This window comes from Electrona antarctica (assembly GCF_951216825.1).
Source record: "Electrona antarctica genome assembly, chromosome: 21".
In the NCBI taxonomy this organism is placed as follows: domain Eukaryota; kingdom Metazoa; phylum Chordata; class Actinopteri; order Myctophiformes; family Myctophidae; genus Electrona; species Electrona antarctica.
The window spans coordinates 37763747-37778098 of record NC_136802.1 but is presented as its reverse complement, the minus strand read 5'-3'; the positions used below and the strand labels follow the sequence as shown (position 1 = coordinate 37778098).

General features: G+C 43.2%; 1 protein-coding gene across 1 annotated transcript in view; it reads right to left on the bottom strand.

The window, feature by feature from the left end:
• zanl (zonadhesin, like) overlaps positions 1–14352 on the bottom strand; it is a gene marked incomplete at both ends in the record, with an annotated part of 80313 nt that overhangs the window by 26077 nt on the left and 39884 nt on the right. The window contains 12 exons of the mRNA XM_079491361.1: positions 474–651; positions 1493–1740; positions 2197–2341; positions 3504–3709; positions 4456–4625; positions 6354–6461; positions 8027–8170; positions 10285–10430; positions 11505–11629; positions 12443–12559; positions 13290–13428; positions 14103–14302. Of these exons, the coding sequence (XP_079347487.1) occupies positions 474–651; positions 1493–1740; positions 2197–2341; positions 3504–3709; positions 4456–4625; positions 6354–6461; positions 8027–8170; positions 10285–10430; positions 11505–11629; positions 12443–12559; positions 13290–13428; positions 14103–14302 (1926 nt within the window). The remainder of the gene's footprint in view (positions 1–473; positions 652–1492; positions 1741–2196; positions 2342–3503; positions 3710–4455; positions 4626–6353; positions 6462–8026; positions 8171–10284; positions 10431–11504; positions 11630–12442; positions 12560–13289; positions 13429–14102; positions 14303–14352) is intronic.

Sequence of the window (14352 nt, the reverse complement as noted above, 5' to 3'; positions counted from 1 at the left end):
GTACAGTACAGTACAGTAGGCTACAGTACAGATTAGGACATTTTCAGCCATTTAACTTTCCTCCAGCTCAGAGGTTCTCAAACCATGGATGGGGGCCACAAGTGAGGTCACAGAAAGGTAACAACTGAAAAAAATTAAAGTATCATAAGATTTAAGTCTATTCAATCTACAGTTGATTTTGTCGACAAAAAAACATCCGGGCCTTGATGGTGTCATAATGCCTGATTTTACACTGAAAATAGCCGACCTGTGAGCTTGTAGATCTGCTATTTTCAACAGTGCAACACCCGAGCAGAACCAAACATGAAATAAATTTTCTATTAGTTCTACTGGATCTCTTCTCCACTTGTCCCTCCCTAAAATGTTACAGTAGTCTAGTTTTTATTGCTGACGAAATTGTCATCATAGCTTCGTTTTTATCAGTGAAAGAAGGGAGTCGATGAACACATTTCGCCATAGTTTAGGTCCCTTACCACACATGCCACAGAGCAGGCCGCTGTAGGCGCCGGGGAGTTGCACGTCTGCGTGGTGGTTGCCGTCAAAACGCACCCTGAGGCCAAAGGTCGTCTCCAGGGCCACAAACTTTCCACTCAGGTAGATCTTGACGCCGTTAGGCAGGTCGACAGGAGTGCTCACCCGGGTTCCGTTCACCTGAGACATGATATTATGGATGTCAATCATTACTATGTTGTTGCTGTCGAGCAGAAAACCATTTAATTTTAACTTTATATATATATATATATATATTTTTTTTTTATCAACACCCTACTGTACTTACATGAAAGCATTTAACCCATTCAGGCCTGACGTCGAAATTTAAAAAAAAAAAGTTTTCTAAATCATGACAATTTTCTGAAAGATTTGAGGCACATTTTAACGATTTTTCAAAAATAGCAGACCTACAAGCTCGTAGCGCGCCACTCGGTGGCGCGCTATGAGCTTGTAGATCTGCTATTTTTCAATAGCTAAATTATAAATTATAAATGTTTAAAACACCAAAAGGGGTTCCCGCCCAAAATGGGTTAAAGTAGCAGATCTGCATGCTCAAAGCATGGCGTCAAGCGTTTTGAGCTTTTACTGTAAATCTGCTACTTTTGCTATTTTTGAATTTAAATCATGAAAAGTAACAGTGGATGAAATTTGTTTTTGTTCCCATCATGTCATTATTCCAAGAAAAAAGGGAAGAAGGGGGGGCATTTTCCACAAATCGTACAAATAAAGGGCTTTTATTACTGCGTTTACTGTACCAATACTACTGCTACTACGGTTAGGCATGGTTCTATAATAGAACTTCTATTGAGGTTATGGTTAGAGTTACAGTTAGAGTTAGGCGTAGTAATACTTACAAAAAACGCATGGAAGAGGTTGAACACAAGGAAGAACACGGAATGACTGGCAATCACCTCGACTACGAGGCACAGCTGAGTTTTGCTGATGATGTGAACTGGGCATTCTAATGACACTGATTTGACAGTGATCGTTTTCTTCTAACCTGAACTTTGCGTCCCTTGCCGAGGATGACGGTCGTGTCGTACACGCTGACCACGACGGCCCGGACGTACGAGATCTTCCTGTTGCTGCCGCGGTGCTCGTTCTGGGTGTCCACGGTGAAGTACGGCAAGCCGGAGGTCTCGTTGCAGGGCTTGGTGAGGGTGTAGGAGCAGGCGCCCATGTAGTTGTGGGTCCTCTTGTCAAAGGTGGTGTAGTGGGGGTCGCCCGACACCGAACACATGCCCGTAGCTGCAGGGAAGAGCAGTGAGAGTTTAGTTTAGTTTAGTTTAGTTTAGGTGCGTGCGTGCGTGCGTGCGTGCGTGCGTGCGTGCGTGCGTGCGTGCGTGCGTGCGTGCGTGCGTGCGTGCGTGCGTGCGTATATTAGTAGAATTTGAGAAATAGACACTGTGAGAACCATTTTCCTGGTCCTCACAAGAAAACTGTTTGTTTTATGGTTAAAATAGCAGATCTATAAACTCGCTAGAATGCAGAAAAGGAACGGCTAACTGTATCTTTGCAGGCGGCTGCCAGTGTCATCGCAGAATTAGGGATATGATGATAATTTGTAACATTAATGTCCTCAAATATTTAGTGTAGTAGACGTGAATATAATAGTAAATGCAGTAATACAAACTATTGTGTGTGTGTGTGTGTATGTATGTATGTATGTATGTATGTGTGTGTGTGTGTGTGTGTGTGCCGTACGTAGATCATGGCAGCCATATTCTCCATCTTGCAGCGTGCAGCTCTGGGTGACCGGGGCACAGCTCGTGTTGTGACACTGGATGGAGCCTCCTCCCTGGCACACACACTTCTGCTCGCAAGCGTCCAGGTACCACTCATCACCCACCTGACACACACACGCATGCGGACACACACACACACACGCATGCGGACACACACACACACGCATGCGGACACACACACACACACACACACACACACACACACACACACACACACACACACACACACACACACACACACACACACACACACACACACACACACACACACACACACACACACACACACACACACACACACACACACACGTTAAAAACAGGCTGACATTGTTGTTCTAATAGATCCAGTGTAGTTAGTATTTAGTGACAAGCTCCTGTTTCCACTGGTTCAATCTTTATAAAAAACACCAAAAACCTCATTCACACTTTTTCAAGTAGCAAAAATAGGCTCTCTACAAGCAGCAGATATTTGCGCTATACGTTTATGTGACACTGACTGCTGTACAACAAAGTAGGGAATTCATTTAACAAAAAAATAAACTGTTCAAAGTTTAAATTCGGAGATGCAAGGTCTGTAACGATATTATGAGATTCAGCCCCGAGGCTGCAGAACGGGTTCATTCCTCAATCTATCATCCCCTGTGTGTTCTGTGTCAGACTGTTCTTGTTCCCGTGTTTTAAGGACACAGCGTCCCATCATGCTCAATTTGTTTCATTGGTAAATCAGTTTATGTCTGTAGTGAACACGGCCTGTCCCCAGAATGTACTGTAACCTCACTTTACCTTACCTTACTGCTTTATTGGATCATTTGCCTATGTGGATTATTTGGATTATACGGAGGCCTGCCTGCACTACTTATTATGAGACTGCCAACTACAGTTCAGTTTAAGCTCACAATAATTGTAAACTAAGACTAAATATATTGACAATTTTGTCAACAAATTAATACTAAAATGTTAAGATATCTATAGTCGACTAAAACTAGACTAAAGGTAAAACATTTCAGATGACTAAAATATGAATACAACTTAACAGAACTTTATTCAAATGACTAAAACTAAATCAACATTTGCTGTCAAAATCAACACTGCTCACAATGCATCGCACCCCGACACGTTGTGTTCTTGTAGAGCGGCTATTTTTGAAAACCTTTGAACAATCTTGAACTGAAACATTGTGAATTATTTGTACATTTTGGGGAATAATCCTGAAAGTTTCACTAGTCATTGGCGTGAGTGAAAACGCTTGAGTGACTGGTGACTCACGGGATGGTAGTCTCCACTGGGGTCCACACAGCCGCAGTCCCTGAGCGGGACGCACTTGTCGTCGCTGAGGATGAAGCCGGCGTCGCACTTGCAACCCTCCACGCACGTGTCCTCGCAGCCTGCCGGCCCGCCGCCAGTACCCACGCACGTCTCCGGACACGCACTCACACACAGCGAGTACGAGGAGTTAGGAGGACAACTCAGAGCTGGATGGATGGATAGAGAGACAGACAGAGAGAGAGAGAGAGATAATTACTTTATTAATACTCAACATTATACACAATATACAGCATACATTGCATCTTAACTGTTCCACAGTTTCACTTTACAATTACAATTTTACAATTTAGGCATTTAGCAGACACTCTTAATCCAGAGCGATTTACATTAAGCAATAACAAAAAGCATGGCATACATCACAGTGGAGTATCTATGTAAACTGTATACTATACTATATTATACATACTATAAAGTGATATGACTACATAAAAATGCAATTCTAGTGCTGTCTACGTAACATGCTATAAGTCTGTTTAAAATACTATCTAAGTCTACATAATGTGCTATATTTAAAATACTATTTAAGTCTACATCAAGTGCTACTGTATCTAAGGGGCTAGTGCTACGGGCCATGGTGGAGTCTGAAGAGGTGGGTTTTCAGACTACGGCGGAAGATTGGGAGTGAGGCTGCAGTTCTGATTGTGATGGGGAGTGCACACTTTATGTGTAGTGCGTTGACGCTAAGGGTACAGAAGTTAATAGACACGATCAATGTAATCGTCGTTAAACTTTCAAAAACAAATCCATATCATCTTCTTTTTTTGTGTTAGACAACCACTGATTTAAAAGGCTTTCGTAGATTACTATTACTGGACCAATAAAGCATCCAATCATATAAATCACACATACACCGCAGTCCGCCCGGCGACAGACTGTGTTCCAGTATACTTACGGCAGAAGGCGGGGGTCCTCCAGGGGTGCACGGTGGCCCCAGCACTGTGACACGCGTCGGTGTAGACCTGCAGCTGGTCACACAGCGCCCCCTGCTGCCCGTTGGACTCACACATGTCATACACACAGGCCTGGAAGAATGGAGTGGGATCCACCACCGCGATACACTCCCTGGAGGACGGAGGTATAGAGAGGTGCAACGGTTCATCAAACTAATCAATGTAATACATTATAAAAATACAAATTAATAACCATATAGTGTTTTGTATTTGTTGATGAGATGTATTATCGTGTTGCTTCTATGTTGATTCTTTTTGGTTAATTTCACCCACTTTTTGAGGGGCGATGTCCAGCTTTTGCTGTATGTAACCCGATTTTTGCCCCAACACAAACATTAATACTATGTTGATTTTTTTGGTTAATTTCACCCACTTTTTGAGGGGCGATGTCCAGCTTTTGGTGTATGTAACCCGATTTTTGCCCCAACACAAACATTAAATGCCATTGACAATGAATGGACACCGTTGAGTGTTTGTGTAAACACAAACATTGCATAACACGAACATTGATGACGACGAAGATGAGGAAGCAAATTGTGATTGGCCTTCCGATGTACGATGATAAGAGCGCCGCTCACTTCACACGGGTGTGATTGTTTCACTTCTATAAACCTGTGATGTGACAATAAAGCTGATTGATGAATAGATACTGTACGTAGGACCGCAATGGAAATAGGCCCTCGTGCTGTTTACATTTCTGACCAATAAAGTATTCGATCAGGCAATCAAAACATCATTCAAAAACATTATTCGATTCATAATCGGTTCCTATTTTGGGCATGAAATTATAGACAAAATATTTCACTAAAATGTTGTGAAGGGTGCCGATGGCCTAGTGGTTAAGGCACTGGCACATACCACATAATAGGCTCTAATGCAGCTTGACAGCGAGGCTTGGGTTCAATTCCCAAATAAAAGGCAGAAACGGCATTCAATGTGTTAAACATAAAAAAACCACATAGAATAAGTATGTGCCTTAAGCCAAATGACATCATTGACATGATGGTAATATCATGGAGATATTTTAATTTACTTGGCCCACAATGATCAGATTACAATAATCCATGATGTGATCAAAGTACTGAGAGGACCATCAGCACGCACATGCGCGCGCACACACACACACACACTTTTGTTGACAGTGTCTTCCCAAGATTATCTACCGTATCAAGCAATCTTATCTCAGATTGCAATAATACCTTACTCTAATCTGGATAATGTAACATAGCTTCTCTCCCCCCCGCCCCCCCCCAACCACACACACACACACACACACACACACACACACACACACACACACACACACACACACACACACACACACACACACACACACACACACACACACACACACACACACACACACACACACAGGGCCGGTCCTGAGCAATCTGGCGCCCCAAGCAGGATTTTTCGCGGCGCCCCCCCCCCCCCCTTGTTTTATTTAAAAAAATAAGTTTTTTTACTCTGTCCCAAAAATTGAGGAGACACTGTGGAGGCACTGGGGGGACAGTGGGGACACTGTGGAGGCACTGGGGGTCCATTGGGGAGGCACTGTGGGGACACTGGGGAGGCTCTGTGGAGGCACTGGCGGGACACTGGCACTGGGGAGACACTGGGGAGGTACTGGGGAGGCACTGGGGGGGCACTGGGGGGACACTGGGCAGACAGAGTTGGGACAGAGTAAAAAATAAAAAATAAATAAAATGTTTTTTTTTTTTTTTGGCGCCCCCCCCCCCCCATGGCGCTCGAAGCCGCTGCTTCGTCGGCCTGTAGGAAGAACCGGGCCTGCACACACACACACACACACACACACACGTGTATGTGTGTGTATAGTCACCTGAAGGGTCCAGCAGGGTCCTTGAGTTTACCACATTTCTCTGGTTTGACCACCTCAGCCTGCAGCGTCGGGTCACACACAGGGTCTGGCTTGGTTCCGGGTGTGCATCTGTTAAAAATAATAAAAATAATAAAATAATAATAATTAAAAAATATATATATATGATATGTAAACAAAACATACACATATTAATGTTATATTTTTGGTTCAAATGCTCTATATTCTGATATAACTTGTTGCTATAAAGTGTTCAGTAATAGTGGTCTCCCTGTCTCTCCAGGTAAACAGGAAATGTGTATATATAGTGTATAGTGAGTGAAATTTGAAATGATGACACAGTGATGATGAGCAGACAACAGAACATTATGAAACTGAAGCCACGTCATTTGTCCTGATTGGATGAAATAGAATCCACCTCTCCTGTTTATTAAAGCTGCACTACGTAACTTGAGACTATATTTACTGTGTATGAAATAGCTGGAGAGAAGAGGAGACCCCTGTTATTGAACAAACACTATACTGTAGCAATCTCTTTAACTTAGGCCTGACCTCAAAATTAAAAAAAAATCTTCTAAATCTTCCAGTTTTCTGAAATAAATATTTTCATGATTTTTCAAAAATAGCAGACCTACAAGCTCGTAGCGCGCCACCCGGTGGCGCGCTACGAGCTTGTAGATCTGCTATTTTTCAATAGCTAAATTACAACACCAAAGGGGGGTTCCCGCCCAAAATGGGTTAATATAACAATATAGAACTTTTTTAACTAAAACAAAACAACCTTTAAAACCGTGTGGAGTAAACCGTGTGAAGGTATAGCATATACTGTGTATTCATTATTAGTCACTTTACTGCACAAAACTTATTTTACGGGCCTGTAGGAGGCTAGCTGTCTATAAGAAGGTCTGTCTGTGTGTCTTTTTTGTTTAACTTAGACATGGTGAAATAGTGGAAATAGAGACCTGCATCCTCAGTTGTGACCTTGTAGATTGGATATTATTTTCATTATTAACTAGGGCATACGTGGTTATTAAGTGGCATAATGCATTTCTGTAAGATTGGGACCCTAGACAACCCCTGATATTGACAACTGACGTCACAGGGGTGACATCACAGAAGACAATTACGATTGGAGCCACAACGCTCCCATGTTGATCCCGAGATCCAACATGATCCAACTTCTAGTTGGTAAGACATAGAGCCATATACCTGTCTCTATACTGTATATAAACCCAATCATCCCTGCTGATCTCCCCAAGGCATGTGGTTCCCAAAGTGGGGCCCGGGGACCCCCAGGGGTCCTTGAGGGAGTTCCAGGGGGTCCCCAGCTAAATGATAGTTTGGAACCAAATGGACCCATCACAGGAACCAAAATGGACCCATTACATTTGTACACTCTCAGAGTTAAATTAACATTGATTTTAAAATATAAATTGGGGTCCCAGAGATATAAATGCCATTAAATGGGGCTCTGTAGTCCTTAATTAATTAAACGGGTTGAGAATCACTGCTAGAGCCGTACAAATCTTCTCGTATGGGGGTCCCTGGAATATCTTTTCAAATGGGGGTCCGAGGGCTAATTAGTGTCAATTTGGGGGTCCTTGATTCCCTAAGGAACTCGGCACATTCCCACATCACGTGTCCCAGAGTCCCGCAGCAGGCCGCCACAAACTCACGAGTCATCCTCGTCCTCGTCCGTCTGCCAGCTGTTGCCGAAGTCGTTGGTGTTTCCCGCCAGCGTGCCGTCTGGCTTGGCGAAGTCGTTGCCCGGTTTGCCGTCGTTGTCGCCGCACAGGCCGCACATCTGGTCATGGTAGGAGCTGGAGGGGAGGAGAGGGTCGAGAGAGGAGGGGAGGGGAGAGAGAATTAGAGATTAAGGAATGAAGACGACGCTTAATCAGGCTTAACCCATTTTGTGCGGGAACCCCTTTTGGTGTTTTAAACATTATGTTATAATTTAGCTATTGAAAAATAGCAGATCTACAAGCTCATAGCGCGCCACCGAGTGGCGCGCTACGAGCTTGTAGGTCTGCTATTTTTGAAAAATCGTGAAAATGTGCCTCAAATTTGGAATATATATTTTTTCAGAACGAACGTTTTTAACTCAAATCTTTGCTTCTGGGGGGGTCCCTGGAACAACATATTTTCAGATGGGGGTCGGAGGCCAATCACAGATCATTTTTGGGGTCCTTGACATGAAATATTGAGTGATATAATATAGGCCTAGAAACATAGGTATTTCAGAAAACTGTCAGGATTTAGAAGACATTTTTTTTTCAGGCCTAAACGGGTTAAAGACCCGATATAAGTATTGGCCCTTTTTATTCCCATGGGAATAAATACAAGGTTAGAGAGGAGAAAAGACCGATAGAAACAATCTAATGAAGCATCATGAGTCAATTATAGTCAAAGACACGTCATGAGTGGAAGGAGGAGGAGTAAACGCTATATTTCTAGCCCGTGTGTCATGCACGGAAATAGCGGACCTACAAGCTCGACGACGTTGTGAGCTTGTGGATCGGCTGTTTTCTATTTCGGGCTTAACTCATTTTGGGGCGGGAACCCCTTTTGGTGTTAGCATTATGTTATGCTTTAGTTATTGAAAAATAGCAGATCTACAAGCTCATAGCGCGCCACCGAGTGGCGCGCTACGAGCTTGTAGGTCTGCTATTTTTGAAAAATCGAAGAACCACTGACATAGAAACATAGCTTTTTCAGAAAACTGTCAGGATCTAGAAGACATTTGTAGAATCTGATCTCAGGTCAAAATGGCTTAAAGACGTGATAATTTACTTTACAAAAAAAAAAAACTCATTATTTATACGTAATTGTGCCGTGCGCGAGAATAGCCAATCGACAAGTTCGACAACGTGGCGCAAACAAGCCGAGTTGTGAGCTTGTAGATCTGGCCATTTTCACATTCTCCAAGGCTTAAAGATTTAGGCGGCATGAATGGATGAGGATTTGCTCGAGCACGGACGTCGGACGCGTTTGTCTGACCTTTGAACTCGGCCTGTATACCTGCGGTACACCAACACGACGTGTGCACGTCATCGCTCTCCAATCAGACATGTTCGTATACGTCTTAATGCCTGCTATGTTTAGATATTAATCATTGAGATTATTGTAATACGCAATCCTTCTTATCGTAAAGGACGAATCCCTGGGAAAATAGTGCTTCCATACTTTTAAAGCTGGGAATCGGGAATAAAATTGTTTGTTTTAACTTTAACCTATTGATATGGTCTATCTCAGTGGTTCTTAAAGTGGGGTCCGGGGACCCCCAGGGGGTCCTTGAGGGAGTCCCAGGGGGTCCCCAGCTAAATGATAGTTAGGAACCAAATGGACTCTTATGGGTCTGTAACTCTGAGTTAAATTAACTTTGATTTTACAATATAAACTGGGGGTCCCAGAGATAGAAATGCCATTAAATGGGGGTCCGTAGACTAATGCATGTCAAACTGGGGGTCCTTGAAATTAAAATGGTTGAAAATCACTGCTAGGGTTGTTGTTTTTTTGTCTTTGTCTTTTTTTTTGTCTGCCCGCTCTTTCTTCTTTTTCTCCTTCTGAAATGTACACTCTGAAGCGATATTGCCCTTTGCCCCTGTTAAGTGTTGACTTGATGCCATATGTAGTCCTGAAAATAGCAGATAGTCCTGAAAATAGCAGACCTACAAGCTCGTAGCTTGTAGGTCTGCTATTTTTGAAAAGTCGAAGAACGACTGACATAGAAACATAGCTTTTTCAGAAAACTGTCAGGATGTAGAAGACATTTTTAGAATCTGATCTCAGGTCAAAATGGGTTAAGGTCACATTTCTCCCCATTTTTGAAAATTTGACAAATCTTGAAAGTGTTAGAACTACTGATTGAGGAGGCATTCGTAGAGTGGGTTGTGGGTTCTTCTACTCTACTGCGTGTCTGTCCGGTACCGACCTGGGCACAGAGATCTGGGCGTAGTGGTTTCCATCCCAGCGCACGCGCAGGCCGAACGAGGTCTGGAGGGTGACGAACTGACCCGCCAGGGAGAGAGAGACGAGAGGAGAGGGCGAGTGAGGGAGGGCCACGCGACGCCCAGCCACCTGCAAGAAAGGGGGGAGAGAGACAGAGTGACGGACAGAGAGAGAGAAGAGAGAGAATTGATTATAATTATTTGCTTAGGGCCCGTACAGACGGTAGGACTATTAAAGTTGTCGGGACTCGGGAGTCATCTGATCATTATGTATTTCACACTACAGGAGACTCTTTTAAACACAAAAACATTGGACATCACTTTGGTACTTTAAGTACATTTTGAGACCAATACCGTTGTTCTTTTTAGTACAGTTTGAATTCCAGACTTATAATTAATGTATAATGCTCAAACAAGGTCAGTTTCATATGACCACAGTGCCACCTAGTGGACCTGACCTGCTACTGCAGGTATACATTTAGGTAACAATACCACACTATAGAAATACTGAAGTCACTGAAATAAAAGACCTGTATAAAAAAATAGCCGATCAACAAGCTCGATGCAAACGCATTGCATCGAGACATGAGCATGTAGATCAGCTATTTTTGAATAGAGAAAGTATAAAATATGGATAGGGTACTGTATGTTTTGTACATCTACAAAGCAACTTGTAACTAAAAGGTTCAAATAATTGTAGTGTTTACAAGTAAAATACAAGTCTGTCTGTCTGTTTGTCTGTCTGGCAGTCCCGCCCCCTTACATGACGACGCCAGGCCCAGGAAATAGTTTCCGATGCATTTTTCCCATAGACATTTCAAAACGTATAAGCGTCGTACAAAGCCAACTCTTGTCGTGACAAATCATGACAACAAACACAATATTTTGGACCAAACAAATAATTACAAAGAAGAAAAACAACAAAAAAAGTGTTGTAACCTGCAGTTTTCTTCTTCTTTCTAATTATTTGTTCAGCCCGAAAAATTGTGTTTGTTGTCATGATTTGTCACGACAAGAGTTGTCTTTGTGCGCGGCGTAAACGTCTTTAAATAAATACTTTCTGAAAAGTCTATGAGGAAAATGAACGGGGATTTATTTTCCGGGTCTCCCGAGGGGGCGGGACTGCGACGCTCTATAGGTAGTGGATACTGGATAGACATGGTTGGGTGACATTATGATGTACATGTAGTGGACACACACTGACCAGGACCCTCCTGCTCTTCATCAGGGTGACGGTGACGTCCTCCACGGTGACGTAGAGCTTCTTCAGGTAGGACACGCCTTTCAGGGTCCTCTCCTCGTTCTTGCCCTCCACGGAGAACCAGGGCCCTGCATGGATGGACACACCGACACGGCTCTGATCAAAAACCCTGATACGTTCATGTGTTCATGATGGAGTACACTAACGTATTAGTTAACGCATTTTGGGGCGGGAACCCCTTTTGGTGTTAGCATTATGTTATGCTTTAGCTATTGAAAAATAGCAGATCTACAAGCTCATAGCGCGCCACCGAGTGGCGCGCTACAAGCTTGTAGGTCTGCTATTTTTGAAAAATCATTAAAATGTGGCGCAAATCATTGAATATATAGCGAACATTTTTTTTAGCGAACATTTTTAACTCAAATATTTGCTTCTGGGGGGGGTCCCTGGAACTACATATTTTGAGATGGGGGTCCGTGGCCCAATAGAGATAATTCTGGGGGTCCTTGACATGAAAAAGGTTGAGCACCACTGCCCTAGAAACATAGATTTTTCAGAAAGATGTTAGGATTTAGAAGCCTTTTCTTTTAATCGACCTCAGTCCAAAATGGGTTAATAGTTAGCGTGGTTGTCCTATAAGAAGACTAGTAATTGCCCAACTTTATTCATTTATTCCGTATAAACATTTTAGGGTCCCTGTGACGTCATGTGATCATCATCCCACTGTCCTTATGCAAGACTCAAAAAGCTTGAAATTGACGGTAAAACCGCACTTGCAATTTCCCAGAATTTCGCTTTTCTAGTTATATGAAAGTTACATTAACACCCAGGAGTTTACTGTGCAGTAGATGCTGTCCATTGGCTGCACAGCTGTGCGGAATAAATTCAAAATATGAAATGTGTGAAACAGCTTCTAGCCAGAGTGTATATAGGCGCCGTACCCGTGTTGTTTACGCAGGCTCTGGCCAGTGTGTACGTGCAGGTACCCATGAAGCTGTAGAACTTCCCGTCAAAGGTGTTGTAGTGAGGGTCTCCTGACACCACACAGTCCTGGGAGCCTGACAGGGGGGGGGGGACAGAGTACACGTCAGTACATATCAGCCTATTGTACAAAACAGACCCACTAGTGGAGACGAGGAAGTTCTCTAACGGAACTTCACTTCCGTTTACTTTCATTTACGTAAACGTTTGGCACAGCGAATCGTTCGGCGATGCCAATCGTGGCTCAAGTCCACTTTAGATGGCACGCCTCCATCGTTTTAAAGGGGAATTTCTTCCTTTCTTTACAAAAGTAAGTTGATAATTATGTATAGTGACCAAAAATAAATAAATAATACAAATAAAGATATAGGGCGCTGGTCCTGGTCCTGGAGGGGTCTAACGCTAGAACTCCTATTCAATCGCGCAATTGTTTTTTTGTTTACATCTGTTCTAGATGATGTGACAGCAACACTATGCATTGTTGACACTGCACTCTTCATGGTCTACGTGAGCTGACGTTAGACCCCTCTTACGCTTTTCCAGAGTCCAGGACCAGGACCAGAGCCCTATATCTTTATTTTATTTATTTTTTTTGGTCAATATACATAATTATCAACTTACTTTTGTAAAAAAAGGTTAGGAAGAAATTCCTCTTTAACTGTTCACCCTGTTATGTTGTGGGTTTGTCCCAAGAAGTCACTATAGGCCATTTTGGAAGTAGAGAGTGATGCCATGCCACAGACACTTATAAGTCTGTGAGAGGTTCTATGTTCATTTTGTTACATTTTGGTAACCTCGTGAACTTACTGGTGGGGTAGCATCCCAGGTCTCCTCCTTGCAGTTTACACTCGTGCAGTGGCGGGCACTCTGTGGGCGTACAGGTGATGTTGGGAGCATGGCACGCACACTTGAACTTACAGTCCTCCACATAAAACTCCTCTCCAGACTGAGAGAGAGAGAGAGAGAGAGAGAGAGAGAGAGAGAGAGAGAGAGAGAGAATTCACAAAATGATCATATACAATCATTACAAGTAAGACGCGCGGGAAGCGAACGCAGCTCGTAAATTGCAAAAACAACAATTAGAATAAATTACGTAATTTTTTAAGGTTTTTTTAAGTTCTCTTTTTTTGTGTTTTTTAAGATTTGTTTTGAAGTTAAGTTTTTTTTTAAGTTAAGTTTTTTTTAAGTTAAGTTTTGTGTGTGTGTGTGTGTGTGTGTGTGTGTGTGTGTGTGTGTGTGTGTGTGTGTGTGTGTGTGTGCGCGTGTGTGTGTGTGTGCGTGCGTGCATGTGTGTGTTTTTGTTTGTGATACAGCTGCGCCCTCTGGTGGTGGGCGGGTGGTGTTACAGCGTGACACACAGACAGACAGACAGACATGATCTGCTGGGTCTCATAGTAAATGCTCACTGCGTTCGCAATCACTGCGTTCGCAATCACTGCGTTCGCAATTATAATATTTAGGTATGTGGAGGAATAAACACACCCTCTGCTCTAGCTGATTATAATCACACACAGCTGATTAGAGCTCTGCACGCATTTCAGTCAATGCGGTTTTGACCCATGAATGTGCACAGTACCGAGTAATATGTTTTTAATCAAGAAAACCATATATATATATTACCTCATAGTACTGATCGTTGAATTCGTTACACCCACAGTCGGTGGTCCTCACACACTTCCCAGCACTGAGGATGTAGCCGGGGTCACACACACACGACTCCACACAGGGACCACCGCAGCCCGTGGAGGGCTTCCCGGCGCACGTGTCCTGACAGGGGTCTGCGCACGGCTCATAGTGGCTGTTAGCAGGACAGTCCAGAGCTGCAGGAAGGAGAGAGAGAGGGACATGTGTGTGAATAAACACTGAATCT